We start from the raw sequence: 17,440 nt of genomic DNA, 5'->3' as shown, positions 1-17,440 counted from the left end.
ACTAAACTCCTGACTTTATGCACCCTCTTGTCTTGAGTTCCCACTGCCAGAGGACTTGAGTCTATGCAGGCAGCCCCTCTAGTCCCCGCCCACAGACCACACCAACCCATGGCCCTAACCTGTGATGATACCATGCCTACTTAATATATATAAATAAAAGTGCCTTTAAAAGGACTATTCCGTGAGTGCTGGTATTCTCTTACAGAGATTTATTATAAAGTACCTGTGATAAGCCTGTTTCTTTTTTTATTTACTGTGCTCAGTGCACTGATCCAGTCGAGGCTAGAGCCAGACAACTATATCTGGTCATTTGCACCAAATAGCTCTGTGTGTGTGTGTGAGAGAGAGACACACGCGCACCTATGCACATATTGTTTCCGTTCTGCTCTTGACCCAGACCAGACCAATTGATACCAGTCTACCTGGACCACCTATCTCCAAGGTAGGGTCACGACCCCATAGCCCGGATGTTCATATTTGTATTAACAACTTGTTGATGTTGACTTTCTATTTTTTTTAAATTATTTTTATTATGGTATATAAGTGGTTGTGGTTGCCTGATATTACCAGGCTGATAACCGCTAGCCAATCACAACGGGACCTTCCCTCCGAGCGATGGGATCTAGAATTTTACCAACTCTCACACCCTGATTGGCTGATCACTCCACCTGAGAAGGAATGGACGGACCAGTTCCGGGATTCCTCTGTCGGCCTAGCAAGCTAGCAAGAGAGCAGAGAACTCAACTCCAAATGACACACACCCTTAACCCATAAAGAGGAGGACCCGTATGCTGCTGAATATTAGGTACACGACATTTATTGCCAGTCGCTCATTGTGATATTTATTATGTACCGCTGTTTTTTTTTACATTAAACGTTGGGGGAAAGAAAGACCCGGGGTTCGTGAAAGCAAAACTTCAACGCTACCAGCCAGGTAACGTTGGCTAACTAACAGTTGAGCTGTGGGGGTTCTTCACTGAACAGCCAGTGTCGTGAAATAACTTTGAGGAGCCTGACCGTTACTGGGTTATATCGCTATATCCCAACTGCAGGGGCTTTCCTTTTAGTCATAGTGTCATTCTAATGCGTAACTGTAGCCAGTTAAAAACTTTAGCTACAGTACGTAACGTTAAGCAGTCAGTTTTATGAGGCAAATCATCTTGTTAGCATGTTGGTGCTCGCTACGCTAGCTGACTGTAGTGGCTGCCCTGGCTGGCTGTTCGCAGTGCCCTGGCCTGGTAATGCTTTGGCTTATCACTTGGAAGCATTACTTGTCATTTAAACGTTAATAACATCAATGCAAACTGATAGCCAACGCATAGTGCCGAATTCACATTGAACTCTGCATAGCCACCTATGGTCACTGTCACGTTATTGCTCAGAACTGGGATTTAAACTTGTTTGAGGGGCTCTGTTATTGGCGAGCTATAGATTGTTGCAGCGACATGACAGTATAGTAGGCAAGGTTCGACGTGGAGATTTGAGGATTAACATCAGTTATTGTCGTGGAGGAGGGGGTGGGATTTGTTGTGGAGGCAGACGAGATGATTAGTTGTGTGTCAACACTGTGGCTGGATCACAGTGACGTGCCTGTGTTCAGTGTGTTGTCGCCACGGTGCTGTTGAGTGTTCAATGGGTCACAGAGTGACGTACCTGTGATGCCAGGGCTGTTGAATGGGTCACAGTGACGTCTGCCTGTGATGCTGCCAGGGCTGTTGAATGGGTCACAGTGATGCCATGACTGTTGAATGGGTCACAGTGACGTCTGCCTGTGATGCCAGGGCTGTTGAATGGTGCCTAAGTTGCCACGATAGTGCTGTTGAATTGATCATAGTGTGTGGTTATGCCTGTGTGTTGTCATTGCTGTTGAGTGTTGAATGGTCAATACCATATTGCCTGTGTTGTCATTGCTTTTGAGTGGTCAGTACCATGTTGCCTGTGTTGTCAGTACTGTTGATTGTTGAGTGGTCAGTACCATATTGCCTGTGTTGTCAGTACTGTTGATTGTTGAATGGTCAGCACCATATTGCCTGTGTTGTCAGTACTGTTGATTGTTGAATTAGTCACACTGATGTTGTGCCTGCGTTGCCACACCACTAGTGCCAGTGAGGTGAGGTCACAGTGAAATGCCTGTGTCAGTGCTGCTTAGTTTGGTTTGATTAGATTTGACATTCCGTTAAAAAAAACATGCATAGCAGGGCACAGGCATGCATATGAAAACAAACATCAAGGATAAAAACAATAAAGTCAAGACTTATTTACATTGTGGTCCTTGACCTGTTGATCATTGAATGGTCACAAGGACGTTGTGCCTGTGCTGTTGAGTGTTGAATGAATGGTTAATGACGTGCCTGTGTTGTCACTTGTCAATGCTGTTGATCGTTGAATGGGTGACAGAACTGTGCCTTTGTTGCCGTTGATCACTGAATTGGATTGGTCGGACCACAGTGATGTTGTGCCTGTGTTGCCACGCCAGTGCTGTTGAGTGTTGAATGGGTCACACTGTAACGTTGTGCCTGTGTGTTGCCAGTGCTGGTGATTGTTCAATGGGTCACAGTGATGTTGTGCCTGTGCTGGTGATTGTTCAATGGGTCACAGTGATGTTGTGCCTGTGCTGGTGATTGTTGAAAGGATGGGTGTGTCCTAACTATCAGATTCCACTATCAGTCCGGATCTGTTTTCGGTGTGCTCACACAGAGACGGTGTCGCTAATGGATAGAAGTAGAACTGTTGAGATAGCCTAATAAATAATATCTCTAATGAAGGATACATTTCTTTGTGGTATATTCAGATGTTTGTTATGGCTGTTTTCAGTTGAGCCACCTCAGGGCATTCTGGTGGTGACAGACAGGTGATGTTTATGAATGGTAGGTTGTGTGACAGCTCTGTGCACGATAGTGCGCAATCAGGAAGAGGACACAGCAAAGTGAGATTTGTCTGCCTTTGAACCTGGTCATTGTTAGTCAGCAAGGGTATTGTGAAAAAAAAAGTGGAACTGTGAAAAGAAAGTGGTGAAGTTTCGACAAACAGCCTGCCACTCCCTACACACAGCCCTTGCATGCAGCCTCTTTTGAAGTTAAAACGAATGAATCACTGGCATTACCTTACATTGTCATGTTGTGTATACATTATATGTTTATGTTCTGTTCAGTGGTAATGTAGGACTTGGGAGTTGTAATGCTTTTGCTGGTGTCTAATTTTGATTCTATCTCTCTTGTTACAGGGACGCTAATCTGTTTACATCAGTGGTGGTTGAAAGTAGACGGAGCGGGTATACACTACAGAGAAGGAGGCAGAGAAAAAGAAAAAACTGATGTGTTTCCGACTACATCACAACCTACTGTAGCTGCGTGCGATTTCATTCAAAAGGAACCATGGGAAGGGAGGTGTGTCTGCAGAGAATTTGGAGGTGGGCGGGGCTTCTTCTACACCCTGGTCTGGCCAAGTGTGGCGATGGCTTGGCGATGCTCACAGGGGTTCTGTTTGGAATGAGTTGATTCTGCTCCAGCATTGACACAAAGACTGATGACAGAGGTCTCAGAAGATCCGAGGGAGATCTGCTCAGCCAATTGACCCAATTTATTTCCAGCCTGCAGCTGCATGGCAGCGATTTATGTCATTCTTTAGCAACATTTTTGTTTTAAACTTATTTTTTGCAAACTATTCAAATGGACTTTTATTTGTTTTGCTTATCAGCTTTAGCCATTGGTTTTTGAAGTAGATTTTGTTTTGTGTGCATTTAACTTTTTCCTGCTGACTTTATTTTTAATTGCTGGAACTGTCCCTACCGCACCCACCCACTCAGTGCCTACACAAACCCTCTCAGACAAGAGCAGAAGTCATCAGTAGCTGTGCTGCTCAGTTCCTCTGCCTCTTCTCCCGCAGTGCTTCTGTTCTACACCTGCTGGCTGTCCTTCCACTACCTCTTCATTTTCTGATTGTCTTTTTTAAAATATATATCTATATGTCTGTATTAAAAGAAAATGCTCTGAGAGGGGTAATCAGTACTTAAGCACAGCATTAAAGGATGAATAGCATCAATGCAAATATAGAGTTTCAGGTGTAGGAAGAAGCCTAGATTGCTCTGAAAGCATTTGTGTGCCAGTGTCTGCACCTCTTGTGTTTACGCACACAAGTTTTGACTGTACTGGTGCCAGGGAGCAGCTTAGAATATATTTATACATAATTTGCACCAAATAGTTACATTGAAGCCATATGGAAATATTTATGAATAGCCCACCTATTTTTGTATCATATTGCTGTTGTACAGTTTTAATAACATGAGCTTCTGTTGAAACTGTGTGCATGAAATACACATGTGGAACAATCTATACAGATGCAAGCAGAAACATAGATTGCGTTATTAAGAATCATATCTGTTCTGGAGTGATTCTATTCGTGACAGCAACTGGCAGGATACGCTGAAGCTTGGCAAGCCTTCATTGACATCTCCCTTCCGTTGCTGCTTTGCATGGTAATAGTTACTTTTTTCGGTTTTTAGTCATGGCCCCGCCTCCGAGTCAGACAGTACTGTGGTCACCACTTTGACCCCTCAAGCTCCCTTTACAGTAGGTAGACAGACCACTCTCCATCCCTCTGTCTTCACCGCCTTTTCCCACCTCTCTCTGATGCCGGGCTTCAGTAGTGGGGGGGTTGGGGGAGGAGTAGGGGGCCCTGCCTCCGCTCCTCCCCGACCGTTTCGCCCCAGCCGCTACGTCCCTGTCTCCGCGGCCACCACCTTCCTGGTTGGCTCCACTTCACTGTTCTTCTGCTTCACGTAAGTGTGTCTCTTTCTTTTACACACACACACACACACACACACACACACACACACACACACACACACACACACACACACACACACACACACACACACACACGTAAAGCAAACACACACATTTCTCACTATTAGTATAGCAATCAAATGTGTACCTAGCAGTGTTTGTTTAATGATATGATAATATATTTCCATGCCCTTTTTTTTGTCATTCCTGTGATACCTGATCCTGTCATCTTATGTGCAGCTTGTTAAATGTGGAATATTTTCTTACACTCTCTCTCTGTCTCTCTCTCTCTCTCTGCATTCCGTCTGTTTCTTCAGGTGCCCATGGTTAACAGAGTACTTTTCCTCTGTCATTCCTATATATATTGCTGTGATCTTCCTTTTCACCCTTTCCAACTTCTGCATGGCCACTTTTATGGATCCTGGAGTCTTCCCTAGAGGTACGTACACACACACACACACACACACACACACACACACACACACACACACACACACACACACACACACACACACAGCTTAGGGTGAACTGTACTAGTGTCTGTACTATAGGGTAAGGGTACATTTCATTTCAAAACCCCAGTCTGAAATTAATTTTATGCCAGAATGTTATTCATGGGAAAGAGTACTGGAGATGGAAAATGAACCCAAAAAGAGCAATATTTACTGACACTTAATGAACATTGATTATACTTGACAAATATAGTATGTGGAGTTTTCAGGGCTGCTGGCTGACCACCATGTTTGTGCGTATTTTAGCGGAGGAGGACGAGGATAAAGAGGATGATTTCCGTGCTCCGCTGTACAAGACAGTGGAGATCAAAGGCATCCAGGTGCGCATGAAGTGGTGTTCGACATGCCGTTTCTACCGGCCACCACGCTGCTCTCACTGCTCTGTCTGTGACAACTGTGTGGAGGTAAACAAACACACACACACACACACACACACACACACACACACACACACACACACACACACACACACACACACACACACACACAGAATATCATGGGCCTATTACTGTCTTGTGCTGTTACATTTGTCGTGTAGGCTGGACAAGAACTGCTGTTGAAAAGTGTCTAAGCGGAAGTACAGGAAGTATCACTCATAAAGCCCTGAAGGAAGTTACGTTAATGCTATGCAGATCTGTTTACATTCCCAGGACATGAAAACTATGTCATGATTGGTCGGAAAAAGAGCTTCCATGGGAAGTACATACAGTAGACTCTTTCGGCTGTAGTTCTTTTCCAGGCAAAAGAAATCCGCTATCTCAATCCAAGCGTTGACCAGCAGTGGTATGTACGTTAACACATGACCATAATCATGTTCCATGGAGGGCAGAGAGGGGCCGGGTGCAGGTTTCCTGCACCCGGTCGCGCACACCAGGTGGAACGCCCACACCAGGTGGTTTCACCAAGGCCCTGTTCAAACTACCTGCCCAAATCTGATTTGTGACCAATCCAGATTAGAGTTGTTTTTATGCAAGCAGATTCTGATTCTGATTCTGAAATCCGATTTTGGCTGGATTTGGGCTGCCAGTCTGAAGTCTAAACAGGGCCTAATTAGCTCCTCCCTCTCTGTGTGAAGGTGTCCTCATCACTGGGATCACCTGGTGTAGTGTTGTGCTTGGCCCTCATGGGACACAGTCAGTGGCCTCCACTTCAAAGTATCTGAAACTGAATCATGTCCTGGAAATGCATAGCAAATGTTTAGTGTTCGTTCATGTGGCTCAGGGATTCTTCATGTACAAAAATCCCATAAAGTGGAGGGAAATGTGTAATTAGGCTTGTGCAAGCTGTTCATCTTATGTTATGAGCCTCTGTCATGAGTCTGCCACACATCCCCCTCCCCGTCAGGACTTTGACCATCACTGTCCCTGGGTGAACAACTGCATTGGCCGAAGGAACTACCGCTACTTCTTCCTGTTCCTGCTGTCTCTCACCACCCACATCGTGGACGTGTTTGGCTTCGGCCTGGTCTACGTCCTGCATCACCGACAGCAGCTGGACACACCACATGCCGCTGTCACGTATCCTTCACCCGGGGGAGATGTATGCATAGCCATGGTTATGCTTACGTCACACACTTTAAAGAACATGTGTGCACAACTGCATATGCTGCAATGATGGTGTAGATATCAGTATTCTGCTTTTTAAATATGGAACCCACATACTGAATGTTTTTCTGGTCACACTATTACCCTGGGATAGTGTTGTTGGGCCTTGATATCACTATATATCTTTTTGCCTAATTTGATCTGATTAGTTTATAAATACCCTAATACTTCTGTGTAAAACAGAACGTGTGCCGATTTTGTGATGTTTTAATGACTATTCATAGCCTGTATAAATATTGAATATATACAATTCTAATATACAGTATAATAATGAAGATAATTGCTACATTACAAATATTAGTATAAACAATTTTGTACATGTTTCACCTAAGTGCTCTCAGGTTTGTGTGTGTGTGAGAAAGAGATAGAGAGGGGGAGATATCATTCTCTTACTGGTGGCAAGATGCATTGCAACCTGTATCCAATGCTTTGTAGTCTTTGCCATCCGTATAGGGCAATTGCCCTGATAAACTTTCTGCCATTATTGGTATTGACATAGACCAACCACTCCTCATAAAACGTCCACTAATTTGAGTGCATGCTTCTTTGCAAGCAAGTACTTCTTAGCTCCCAATCTTTGACAGTGAGGCTCAAATACGGTTGCATTGTATACAGGGCAATGGTCATAGAATAGTGGTTTACAGTTAACATTCTTGCTGTAACTATCTCAACTTCACATGAGCTGCAGAGGGAGTCATGGCTGTCTTTAAATTTATACATTCATCGATAACATTTTTTAGTCATAGACATATTTGTAGTGTTGCTTGTCTTCAATGCAACATTCATACAAGTCTTACAAACCACGGTTTATAATTGTGTCCTCTACGTGTACTCAGCCGATGCCTACACCCCCCCCCCCCCCAAACACAGACTCGTTGCGTCCTCCACAGATCCACAGACAGACATGAAAACTTTGGTCTGATCTCACTCGGCACACCTCCGGGTCATCTGGGGGACACATGCCAATCAGTCGGACAGCGCCCGAGTTATGCCCAGGACAGTCTCACACAGGCGTGCGCGCACACACACACACACACACACACACACACTATTGTTGTTAGTCAGCTCGGTAAAATTACAGGAAAAAAAAAACGTTTTGATTTGCCACTAGTCACACTGTCATGCGTCACATAGGGACTGATTTTAATAATCCCTACCCCTTCTTAATATCTCCACCCACCTGGTGAACCACGCATCCTGCATCTCTGATGCATTAAAATACGAGATGACACAGTATCGGATTTTTACCCTGATAATACAACATTGTGAACAACAAATCTGTGTTGAAATCAAACAAAAGAAACCTCACTGTTGCCACTGCTCTGCCGACATTCCAGCGCTTTCTCTGAGATCTGTAATCAGTTGGCCTACAAGGTGAACAGCATCCAAACAAAGTTAATCATTCGTCTGTCTTTCTGGAAATATTTTCTGTTACCTTGTGATTTTCTAGTTGTCTCTTTATCAGCCATAGATTCAGTGTGAAGCCTTTTGTTTATTTCTAAAAGCCAAGTCATTAAAACAAGCCATTCAAATCATAAGTGAAACTCTGTTGGGGTTGTAGAGCCACGTTTCTCCCTTAACATGCCGCTTGTTTTGTAATATTGTATTATTACTGTATATATCACATCCACATCCTTGACCAGTTTCTCCCAGTATGGCTGTTATGTGTGTGGCTGGTCTCTTCTTTGTCCCAGTAGCTGGACTGACTGGTTTTCACATGGTGTTGGTGGCCCGCGGGAGGACCACAAATGAACAGGTACATGGAGCTGTGTCCATAGCCATCAAGTTGGCAACTCCATTGATTAATATATGTGATTCAATTATAGTACATTGCCTTGTGGTTTACGTCTTAACGTAAATTGACATTGAATAAGTGTCTGGACATTTATGAAAGGTAATCTACCAATACATTAACAGTGCGTGCGTTCCCTCCCTCCCTCTCTCTCCTACTAGGTGACAGGGAAGTTTCGGGGCGGTGTTAACCCCTTCACCAACGGCTGCACGAGGAATATCTCGCATGTGCTCTGTAGTTCCCTGGCCCCCAGGTCAGTCCATCCTTCAACCACAACTCTTTCCACCCCTCCTTTTCCATTGTTACTCTCCACCATTGCTTTTTCCATTGCCTCTCTCTCTCTCCCCACTTCTCTTTCTCCTCTTTTTCCTTCTCTTTCTCCTCTTTTTCCATTCTCCCCTCTGTTATTCATCTCTCCCTCTTCTTGTATAAATATAAATGGAATATGTAAGGCTTCCATGTGAAGATATATTTACACTGTTGTTTTGCTTCTGTGTTTTTTGTAATTTACTATAGATAAACATTTTGTGTGTCCCTTTCCCAGGTACGTGGGTCGATGGCGGGGCCCTCAGACAGTGGAAGTACAGCCTCCATTCCTAAGGCCCCCCCTCACTGAAGCCCAGTTAGAGGCCAAGGTCTTGGACAATGGCATCCAGAATGACCGACACAGCACCAGAGTAAGGACTCTTAGCCTCTTACCATACTATTGGTATTGTATGTTTTCCCATTGACCACCACTTAGGAGGGTACAATCTCATATGGCTGCAATTATACATTTCTGAGCAATTATTCTGATGAATCGAAAAATCGAGCGTGTCATTTCGATGTCAGTAATATAAAGTAAGCTTGCAGTTTGATTCATGTGTTGCCAGGAATAGACTTGTCAAATTCATTGCTTTGATCTGACTCCAGAAAACAATATTCTTATGGAAATGATATCTTACACTATGATGTATATTGTATATTGTTTTGGAGTTTTGAGTCGTTTTGGAATTTTCTAAATACTTACTGTATGATCTCTCCTCATCCACAAAGTCAGCACAACACCAGCTACAACATATTAGGCCTTAATGTTTTGTTTTGTATGTGTGTGGCCTTTCTTTGTGTCTTCTCCCTGCTAGTCCAAGAGCAGCCTGGACCAGATTGAGAGCCAGTCAGCAGATGCGGAGCCACCGCCTCCTCCCAAACCGGAGCTCCGCTACCCTGGCTTGCCACGCGCTGACACAGAGGGTGAGACAGACACATGCACACTAACCCAGATACCCTGACTCGCTGTGCGCTGACACAGTTTTGGACACACACACACACACACACACACACACACACACACACACACACACACACACACACACACACACACACACACACACACACAGTTTTTCACCTGACATTTCAAATTGTTTGTGCTATTTCCAATTGTTTTAGCTTGTATGCCAACAGATAACTGTTTTCTTTGTAATTAACACACACAAATACCCCAAAGTAGTCCAGGGCGTTATGTAGCAAGGGTCGAGTGTCTGCCCTATCAATCTTTCACACAAAGAAATTAAACTTCAAAAGGAAATCTTGGAAGTAGTTTAGAAAATAAAATACAGTTTCCATATTTAGCATTAATAAATTACTGCTCAAATCAAGGTTCACAATGTATCGCCCAGCACTACCTTCAATCATCGTTTCCGTTTGCTTTCCTCCGCAGAGAGCAGTTTGTTGACGGAAGCTCCGCCCACTCCTTCCATGTACAAATATCGGCCGGGCTTCGGCAGCCCAGGGAGGAACCACACTGCCCTAACACACCCTAACAAGGTACATGTACACGCATACAAGTGAGGATTTAAGGTAAAAGTAGGCTATTCATACTTCAAACTCCTTCAGAATAAGTTGCCTAAAGTAAAATATGTCCCTTATCACCATTAGAGCCTGGACCATGGGACAAATAGCGCTTCCATGAAATCTAAAAACAAAACAATTGCAATATGTACAAGCTTGTTTTTCTATTGTAAAATTAAACGGGATGTGGTTAAATACAGCCCTGCTCAACAAAAGCACAAGAAGAGCGAGAGAGACAAAGAGCCTGTCCAACAACCTATGGCATGATGTAACTTGCACTATAAATCTGGCACGCTGGCTGTACACACCACTGGTGGAGACCCAGTTACAGTACCTAGATATTATACCACTGACTGGTTTGAATGTAGTTCTGCCTCCCCTCTGCTTTCCTTTTGGTGGTTAATACCCTGCCCCTCTTTTTTTGTTTTTCTTTACCTGTACTTTGAACTGAACATTCAGTGACCATCAGTTGATCAGTAAGTCTCAGCTACAGTAGTATCATCTTGGTGTGTCCATTTTGACTGTCCCTCTGTGTGTTTGGACCTATCCTTCCTCCCCCTTGAAACTGCATTACCTGGAATGTATAGTTTGTACAGTATGTATAGTATATGTGTGTCCTTCATATTCATATGTGTTCATACACAGTCTATGGTATCCAGTTGTAGTGCTTGTGCAAGCCACTTGGTTTGTTTACAAATCCAGTAGTGTGATAAAAAAAGCACTGGTCCAGCATCCAGTTCCTCTTTCTCTTTTTCTATCTTCTCCCCGTTTGGTAGAATCTGTAGAATCTTTTGAAATTTGTTTTTTGTTTTTGCTAGAACATCACCAGAGCATGTTATCTGTTACTCAGTAACATGACTATTTCATTCTTTCTCCCTCCTCTCTTCACCTCCTGCCTGTTATCTTTGTTGTCTCCTTTAATCCCCCCATACGCTTTCACTTACCTGGTCTCTTCTAACCCCCTCTCCTCTCCTCTCCTTTCCTCTCCTCTCCTCAGATGATCCGTGGGGAGAGTCTTGACTCTCCATCTCCCTCTATTCTCCAGTCAAGCCGCCAGCCCAGCTACCGCTCGGAGCCCAGCAGCTTGGATGGGGTCACGGTGGTGGGTGGAGGTGGAGGTGCACGCAGGGGTGGAGGGGAGAGGGGCGAGGGCCCCGGAGGCCACAGCGGGACGGCGGTGGGGGTCACGGGGGGCATGTCAGGCTACTCCCTGGCTGGTCGCTCCTACACCTCCTACCCATCCTCCCTGGTCCTGTCCACCGGCGGCTCCCGCTCCTCCAGCCTGCGTTCGGCGCAAACAGCGCAACATGCGCTCGCCACGCTCCAATCAGAGGGCACCACAGACACCAGCTACAAGAGCCTAGCCAACCAGACTAGGAACGGCAGCCTGTCCTATGACAGCCTGCTGACGCCATCCGAGAGCCCCGAGTTTGAGTCGGCCGCCCATGAGCTGTCGCCGCAGAAGCCCCGCCCCCTGTTTCCCCTGGCGACCGGGGTCGCTGCGGCGACCCACTCTGAGGTGGCGGCCGCCGGCGCCCCACTGCAGGGCTACACGTCGCCCTTCCTCTCTGCTCAGCTCGCCCAGCAGAGGGAGGGGCAGCTGTTCCAGGGCTCCGCCTCTTTCTCCTCTCCCCATAGGGCCTACCTGCGTGCGGTCAGCCCATCCCCTCCCGAGACCCAGCACTTGCTCCAGCACAACCAGGACCCCCCACCCTCCTCCTCCTCCCGACCTCCCCGTGCCTCCTCTCAGAACCCTTCCTCCTCCCCGCGGGCTCGCTCACTGGAGCCTCCCATCTCGCCTCCACCTCGCGGCCCCTCCCTGGGCAAGTCCCAGTCTTACACTGGGGAGGCCGGGCCGCAGCACAAGCCTCGGCCTGCGGGAGGAGGTGCCACAACAGCGGGGGGAGTAGCCGGAGGAGGGACACAGGCTCCACAGTGAGTAGAGCTCTGTTGCCAGATCCGACAGCCTTCTACTCTTCCTTCTCTTCCTACCTAATCCTCTTCTTCCCTGGTCTGTGTCAGCCCTGCTCTTCCTCCCTGATCTGTGTGAGTCTTCCTTTTCGTCCTCTGTGATTTTCAGTCAGTCTTTGCTGCTTTTGAGCATGTGATTTTATGTTTGTATGTCCACTGCACTGCATTTAGCCTGTTCTATAGACCCTTTTCACAGCAGCCATTTTGATGGGTAAACGCAGCCGAAATAAAGTACCTGTCCAGTGCCCACCACCTCGGACTCTAGGGGTTTCGAATCCACCGCTGTGCATCTGGCTCGGGCAAGCGTCTATATGATCACAATTTGTCTGTGTTCAGGGGAGAGAAGCCGGCGGACGGGGTGGGTGATATTTGTCACTGCATGTAATCCTACGGGCTGGGGCGGCTCCTGTCATTGGGGAATGTTGAGCGGGAGGAGTAGGACGAAGGCTCTACGTCCGCCCGGTGGTGGCTCCTCACTGGCAGATGTGCCAGTAGGGTACAACATTAGTGGAAGGAATTATTTGGCATGATGACTAAATTGAATAGAAAAGGGATCAAAATATAATTGGCTACTCTAAATGAAAGAAAGAATTTAAGAAAATAATGTCATCTTTATGATTGCTCTAAATTAAACATATATACATTTTATTCTATGTTTCTCATTAAACGTATGTTTTCTAGGATTGGACAAACAATGTGTGGACTGATTCTCATCTCAATAACCTTTTCTCTTGAGAAAGAGAAAAGCAAAAATGAGAATCACACAAATTTACAAAAAAAGAAAATAAATCATTGATAAAATGATATGAAGACATTTGTATTGCTTCCTGCATGAGGCCCATTCATTGTGGGTATGTTTCATTTAGGTGATGCTTTTTGCCAGCATGGACATCTTCTGTAGCATGCTGGTACACAGACGCCTAAATGAATCTCATACACACAATGTTATTATCAGCTGTGTTTATCCATTAAAATGGCTGTTGTGAAAACAGCGCATTATATGTCCGCGTATAGGTAGGTGTTAAAAGTGCGGGTGCATGTTTTGGTTCTTAAAAGTCTGTCTACTGTGCTGCTCTGTAGTCACGTCCTCTTCCCTGTTTTGTCCCATCTTATAACTTTAAAGAATGCAAGCACAAGTCAAGTCTCAGCAAGTAGTCTCTTTTCTGGTTCCACTGCTCAGAAGAACTCTTATAAACAAAAATCACCAGCACTCACTAATACATCCTTGAGGTACTTTTTATTTAGGTAAGCACAGGCTTCATACGGACGCATTACGGCAGAGCTTCCTCAGTGTAATGTACTCATAACACTGAGTAAGGCTCTGCCATCTTATTACGTAACCTTTTGTACCGCTAATGGCCCATTTATACTCCCTTTCAGAACGGATTCGTATGTGCCACTACATTCCGAGCACAAGTGTATTTATAGTAACACATACTCGGCTCCATACTTTGTCTATATTGAGGTTCAATCATTTAATCCACTAGAGGGCTGGGTGATTCAACAGCCCAGAGGCTCTGTGCCATCCAACTTGAGCTAACGCTGTGGTTCTCAAAGTGCAGTCCGGGGACCCCCATGGGTCCTTGAGGGGGTTCCAGGCGGTCCCCAGCAAAGCATCATAATCGGTTTAACCACTTTAACCCTATTTGATACTTTGGCATATTCAAACATGTACAACATGTTTGAACATTTTGACCTTGTACCATGTATGTACTACTCAATATTTTGGAATAATTTTAGGTTAATAAAAAAAAAAATCTCTTCTGGGGGTTCCTGGCACAAACTCTTTTCAGATGAGGGTCCGCGGCCTAATACAACCACTGAGCTAAAGAGCTAAATAGATTTGTTTTCCCAAAACTGAATAAGTAGCACTCATTGAAGAAAACAAAACTTTGCTTAATCTTTTTGTAACTAAGATATCTACTGGACAAAATATATACTGTAGATATTTTTCACGGACAGAATGTCTCCAACATAACATGCAAAACTATTAGCACTACCCCCGTAGCAGCCCAGAGCCATTTCATCATTTCCCAGAATTGAATAAATATGACTAAAAAACTAAACTTTACTGTTGGCTCAATCTGGTTGTAACTAAGATAGCCGCTGAAAGAAATGCATACCTTTTCCCCCCAAAGAAAGTATACATGTATATCATATGTATATTATGTAAAATGTATGTAAAATATAGAAATATACTTTAATTCTCTCTCTTTAATATACATTTACGTGGAGAGAAAGAAATGTCAAGGACAGATTTAGCTACCATGTCTGCAAACTTCACATGCATTTTTTATCTGGCAACGCTAAAGTAGCGCTGTGGTTAACTCCTGAGGCCCTTCTACCTTTCTTTCTTTCTTTTCTGTGTACTGTGTGCCCCCTAATGTTTCCTCCAGTATTGCTCCATACATACGCTGAGTATGTACGTATGGCAAGTATAAATGGGCCTTAAAGATGTTATTCTAATGCCTTTAAAAACAAGGGAGGAAAAAGGAATGTCTGTTGTATGTTTATAGAAGTAGAAACTAGAAACACTAACCTCCACCATCCCTTCTACCCTGTCTCCATCCTTGACCCCCATCCCTCCTTCCCTCATGAATGTCCAATCAGATCCACCGCTCGCCCAGGCTTGGCCAATCACAGTGTATCCAAACCAGGTGGCGGGGTGAAGAAAGTGACGGGCGTCGGCGGGACCACCTATGAGATATCAGTTTGAGTGACGGACACGCCTCCAAAGCCTATCATGGGGAGGATAATTCCACTGGACAACTTTTTATTCTCTCAGTTGAGCTGGATTCATATTCACAACCTTGCAACAAAAACTGTTTCTCACTCTCTGTCCTAATTGTCAGCACAGGAGACTGACAGAATAGGACTGGTCTGGTACTTAAGTTTGTTATCTTTGTAATGCCACTGGCCATTCTTCTCTGCCAACCTTTTCTTATTCGAACAAACAGTTAATTGAAGTCGAACAAGGCACCACATCATTCTGTGTTTCCACAAGAGGATATTCTCTCAGAAAAGCCACTCTGTGAGCCATATACTGATGTGACTAGTGGCATCACGGCTTAGGGTACAAAAATGTCCATAGAAGACAAATGGCTGTGCAGCGATTCGCTGTTTTCCCTTTTGGTACATTAGCGCACGATAAGTCTACAATGGTAACTCAAACCCTAAAAGGAGTGGCTTTTTCTCACTATGGTTGTGGAACTTAAGAGTGAGAGATGTTGGACCGGTGACCAATAGGAACTCTTAACTGAATTCCTCCACCGCCTCACACACTACTCCCCAGATTGAATCACTTGGAGCTGGGAGTCCAGCTCTTGGTCGAAGGAGACAACCTGTGAGCACCCATAAACACATTATCATTTTAGTTTTTATAAATATTTTTTTTAAATATTGTTTTATATAAATGTATAAAGAATATTAGAAATTATTGGGTCGAACAGTGAGGTGTTGAAGGTAACTATCGCTGATATATTGCGTGCAATTATTCACGAAAAGCAAGTTTGAATCAGTTGCCTGTTTTTAAAATTGACGGCTGCATCAGCCGATCAAGGACTCTGGATGGAATTCTTATCATCCAAAAGAGAAGGATGATCTTTGGCGGACAGCTGAGATGGAAAACAATTGAAAGCCACAAAGAAATTCAGAATCATAAGTGCAGCACAAGCTTCTTTGTGGAATGTATGCTTGTAATTTTTATTCTAGATACATTATGCAAATCCTATGTTTGTAGCTTTAACTTGATTGTCCTTTTGGTGTTTTTCTTTTTTTCCTGCAATGTTTTTGTCTGTCAATCAAGAAGCTAGAAGAACCTTTAAAGGATGGCCAGCCAAATGGGGGCAGGGAGGGAAGGGCTTATTTATTTCAGCAGACAGGAAAACCTTTGTTGTTCTGGACACAATTCCAAACCAGTCACTAGTAACTACACCCATGTAAAGTCATCAGATTATAAATTTCAATTTATTTTTGTTTTTCATTAAGGGTAAAAGAGGTATGGGCGTATGGGAGGCGTAATCAGACCACCTCAATCAATATTTTAAGTGCTGTAGGGACTGGTTTGCAATTGGGGACTGTTTGGTTGACTGATTGGTTTTTGCCTTGAGACCATTCATAGTGAAGCAAGCACATTTTTATTGTTTTCTACTGTTTTTATTTGTTTTTACATTATTTCTGAGAAACAAAACCAGATTTGAATATTTCTGTTTCCCTGTTGGCTTACCCTGTTGATTTATTTACTTAAAAAAAAAAGATCCTCCAAAGGTACAGCTCACTTTTTGCCCACAACCAGGTTTAGAAAAAGAAGAATATATAGGCAGTGATGTGTGTGAGTGCGTGCGTGCGTATCTGTCAATATTGTGCAGTTTTTTTCTTTTTTCATCAAAGCCCAGAAGGTATTTAGTTTTAGAATGTCCAAGCTAGCTGAATGTAGCATGTCTTTCAGTTTTGGAGAGTACGCTTGAAGCACACATCATTCATCCCAACTGGTTGCGTTACCACGTTTCGCAACCCCAACCTCTCCTACCGGCTATGTCCTTGGTGTGCATGTGATTTTGTTGTGCTGAATGCATCTCTGACGTGCATACCTGTGAGAAAAACCTTGTCGATGGCACACCTGGATCATGTGCGTGTGGTAATAACAAATGAAGCATCATCAGCGTTATTGGCACAAGCAGCTGTCATACAGAGGTGATGTGACAAGAACCTGTGTTACTTTCTTCACACTCTGGCCAAAGAAGGTGGCCAATGAACAATTGAAATGATGCGAGTATAACAAGTATACTGTATGTGAGAATAAATACTGCTACTGTGGGCTGTGACGAATGGAACGAGTTTCATAAGTATCTGTAATGAATATGTTAAGACATTTCCAAATGGCCTTATGAAGAATTTTTAAAAAGATGTCTTCTCAGAATAAAAAGGTCAAACTGATGAGGTGAGTGGCCA

The 17,440-nt window shown here is 44.2% G+C and overlaps 1 protein-coding gene across 3 annotated transcripts; it reads left to right on the top strand.

Annotated features, from left to right (window-relative positions):
• The first annotated feature begins 680 nt into the window (after positions 1 to 680).
• LOC311033900 (palmitoyltransferase ZDHHC5-B-like) lies at positions 681 to 16,714 on the top strand. Of its 3 annotated transcripts, none has more exons than XM_084041609.1 (12): positions 681 to 805; positions 3,224 to 4,777; positions 5,102 to 5,223; positions 5,543 to 5,700; positions 6,641 to 6,813; positions 8,554 to 8,656; positions 8,854 to 8,945; positions 9,237 to 9,369; positions 9,814 to 9,922; positions 10,389 to 10,495; positions 11,517 to 12,454; positions 15,101 to 16,714. In XM_084041609.1, the coding sequence occupies exons 2-12, from the start codon at positions 4,629 to 4,631 to the stop codon at positions 15,204 to 15,206; spliced, it is 2,190 nt and encodes a 729-aa protein (XP_083897735.1). In that variant the 5' UTR covers positions 681 to 805; positions 3,224 to 4,628; the 3' UTR covers positions 15,207 to 16,714. The 3 variants fall into 3 exon arrangements, 2 of the variants coding, with proteins under 2 accessions (XP_083897735.1, XP_083897734.1); XR_014599562.1 differs by having other exon boundaries at positions 790 to 934; positions 11,517 to 12,565; XM_084041608.1 differs by having other exon boundaries at positions 790 to 934.
• Positions 16,715 to 17,440: the final 726 nt, after the last annotated feature.

This window comes from Gymnoscopelus microlampas (genome assembly GCF_963454915.1).
Source record: "Gymnoscopelus microlampas genome assembly, chromosome: 18".
Classification (NCBI taxonomy): domain Eukaryota; kingdom Metazoa; phylum Chordata; class Actinopteri; order Myctophiformes; family Myctophidae; genus Gymnoscopelus; species Gymnoscopelus microlampas.
The sequence above is the reverse complement of the archived record's forward strand: the minus strand, read 5'-3'. Positions and strand labels throughout refer to the sequence as shown.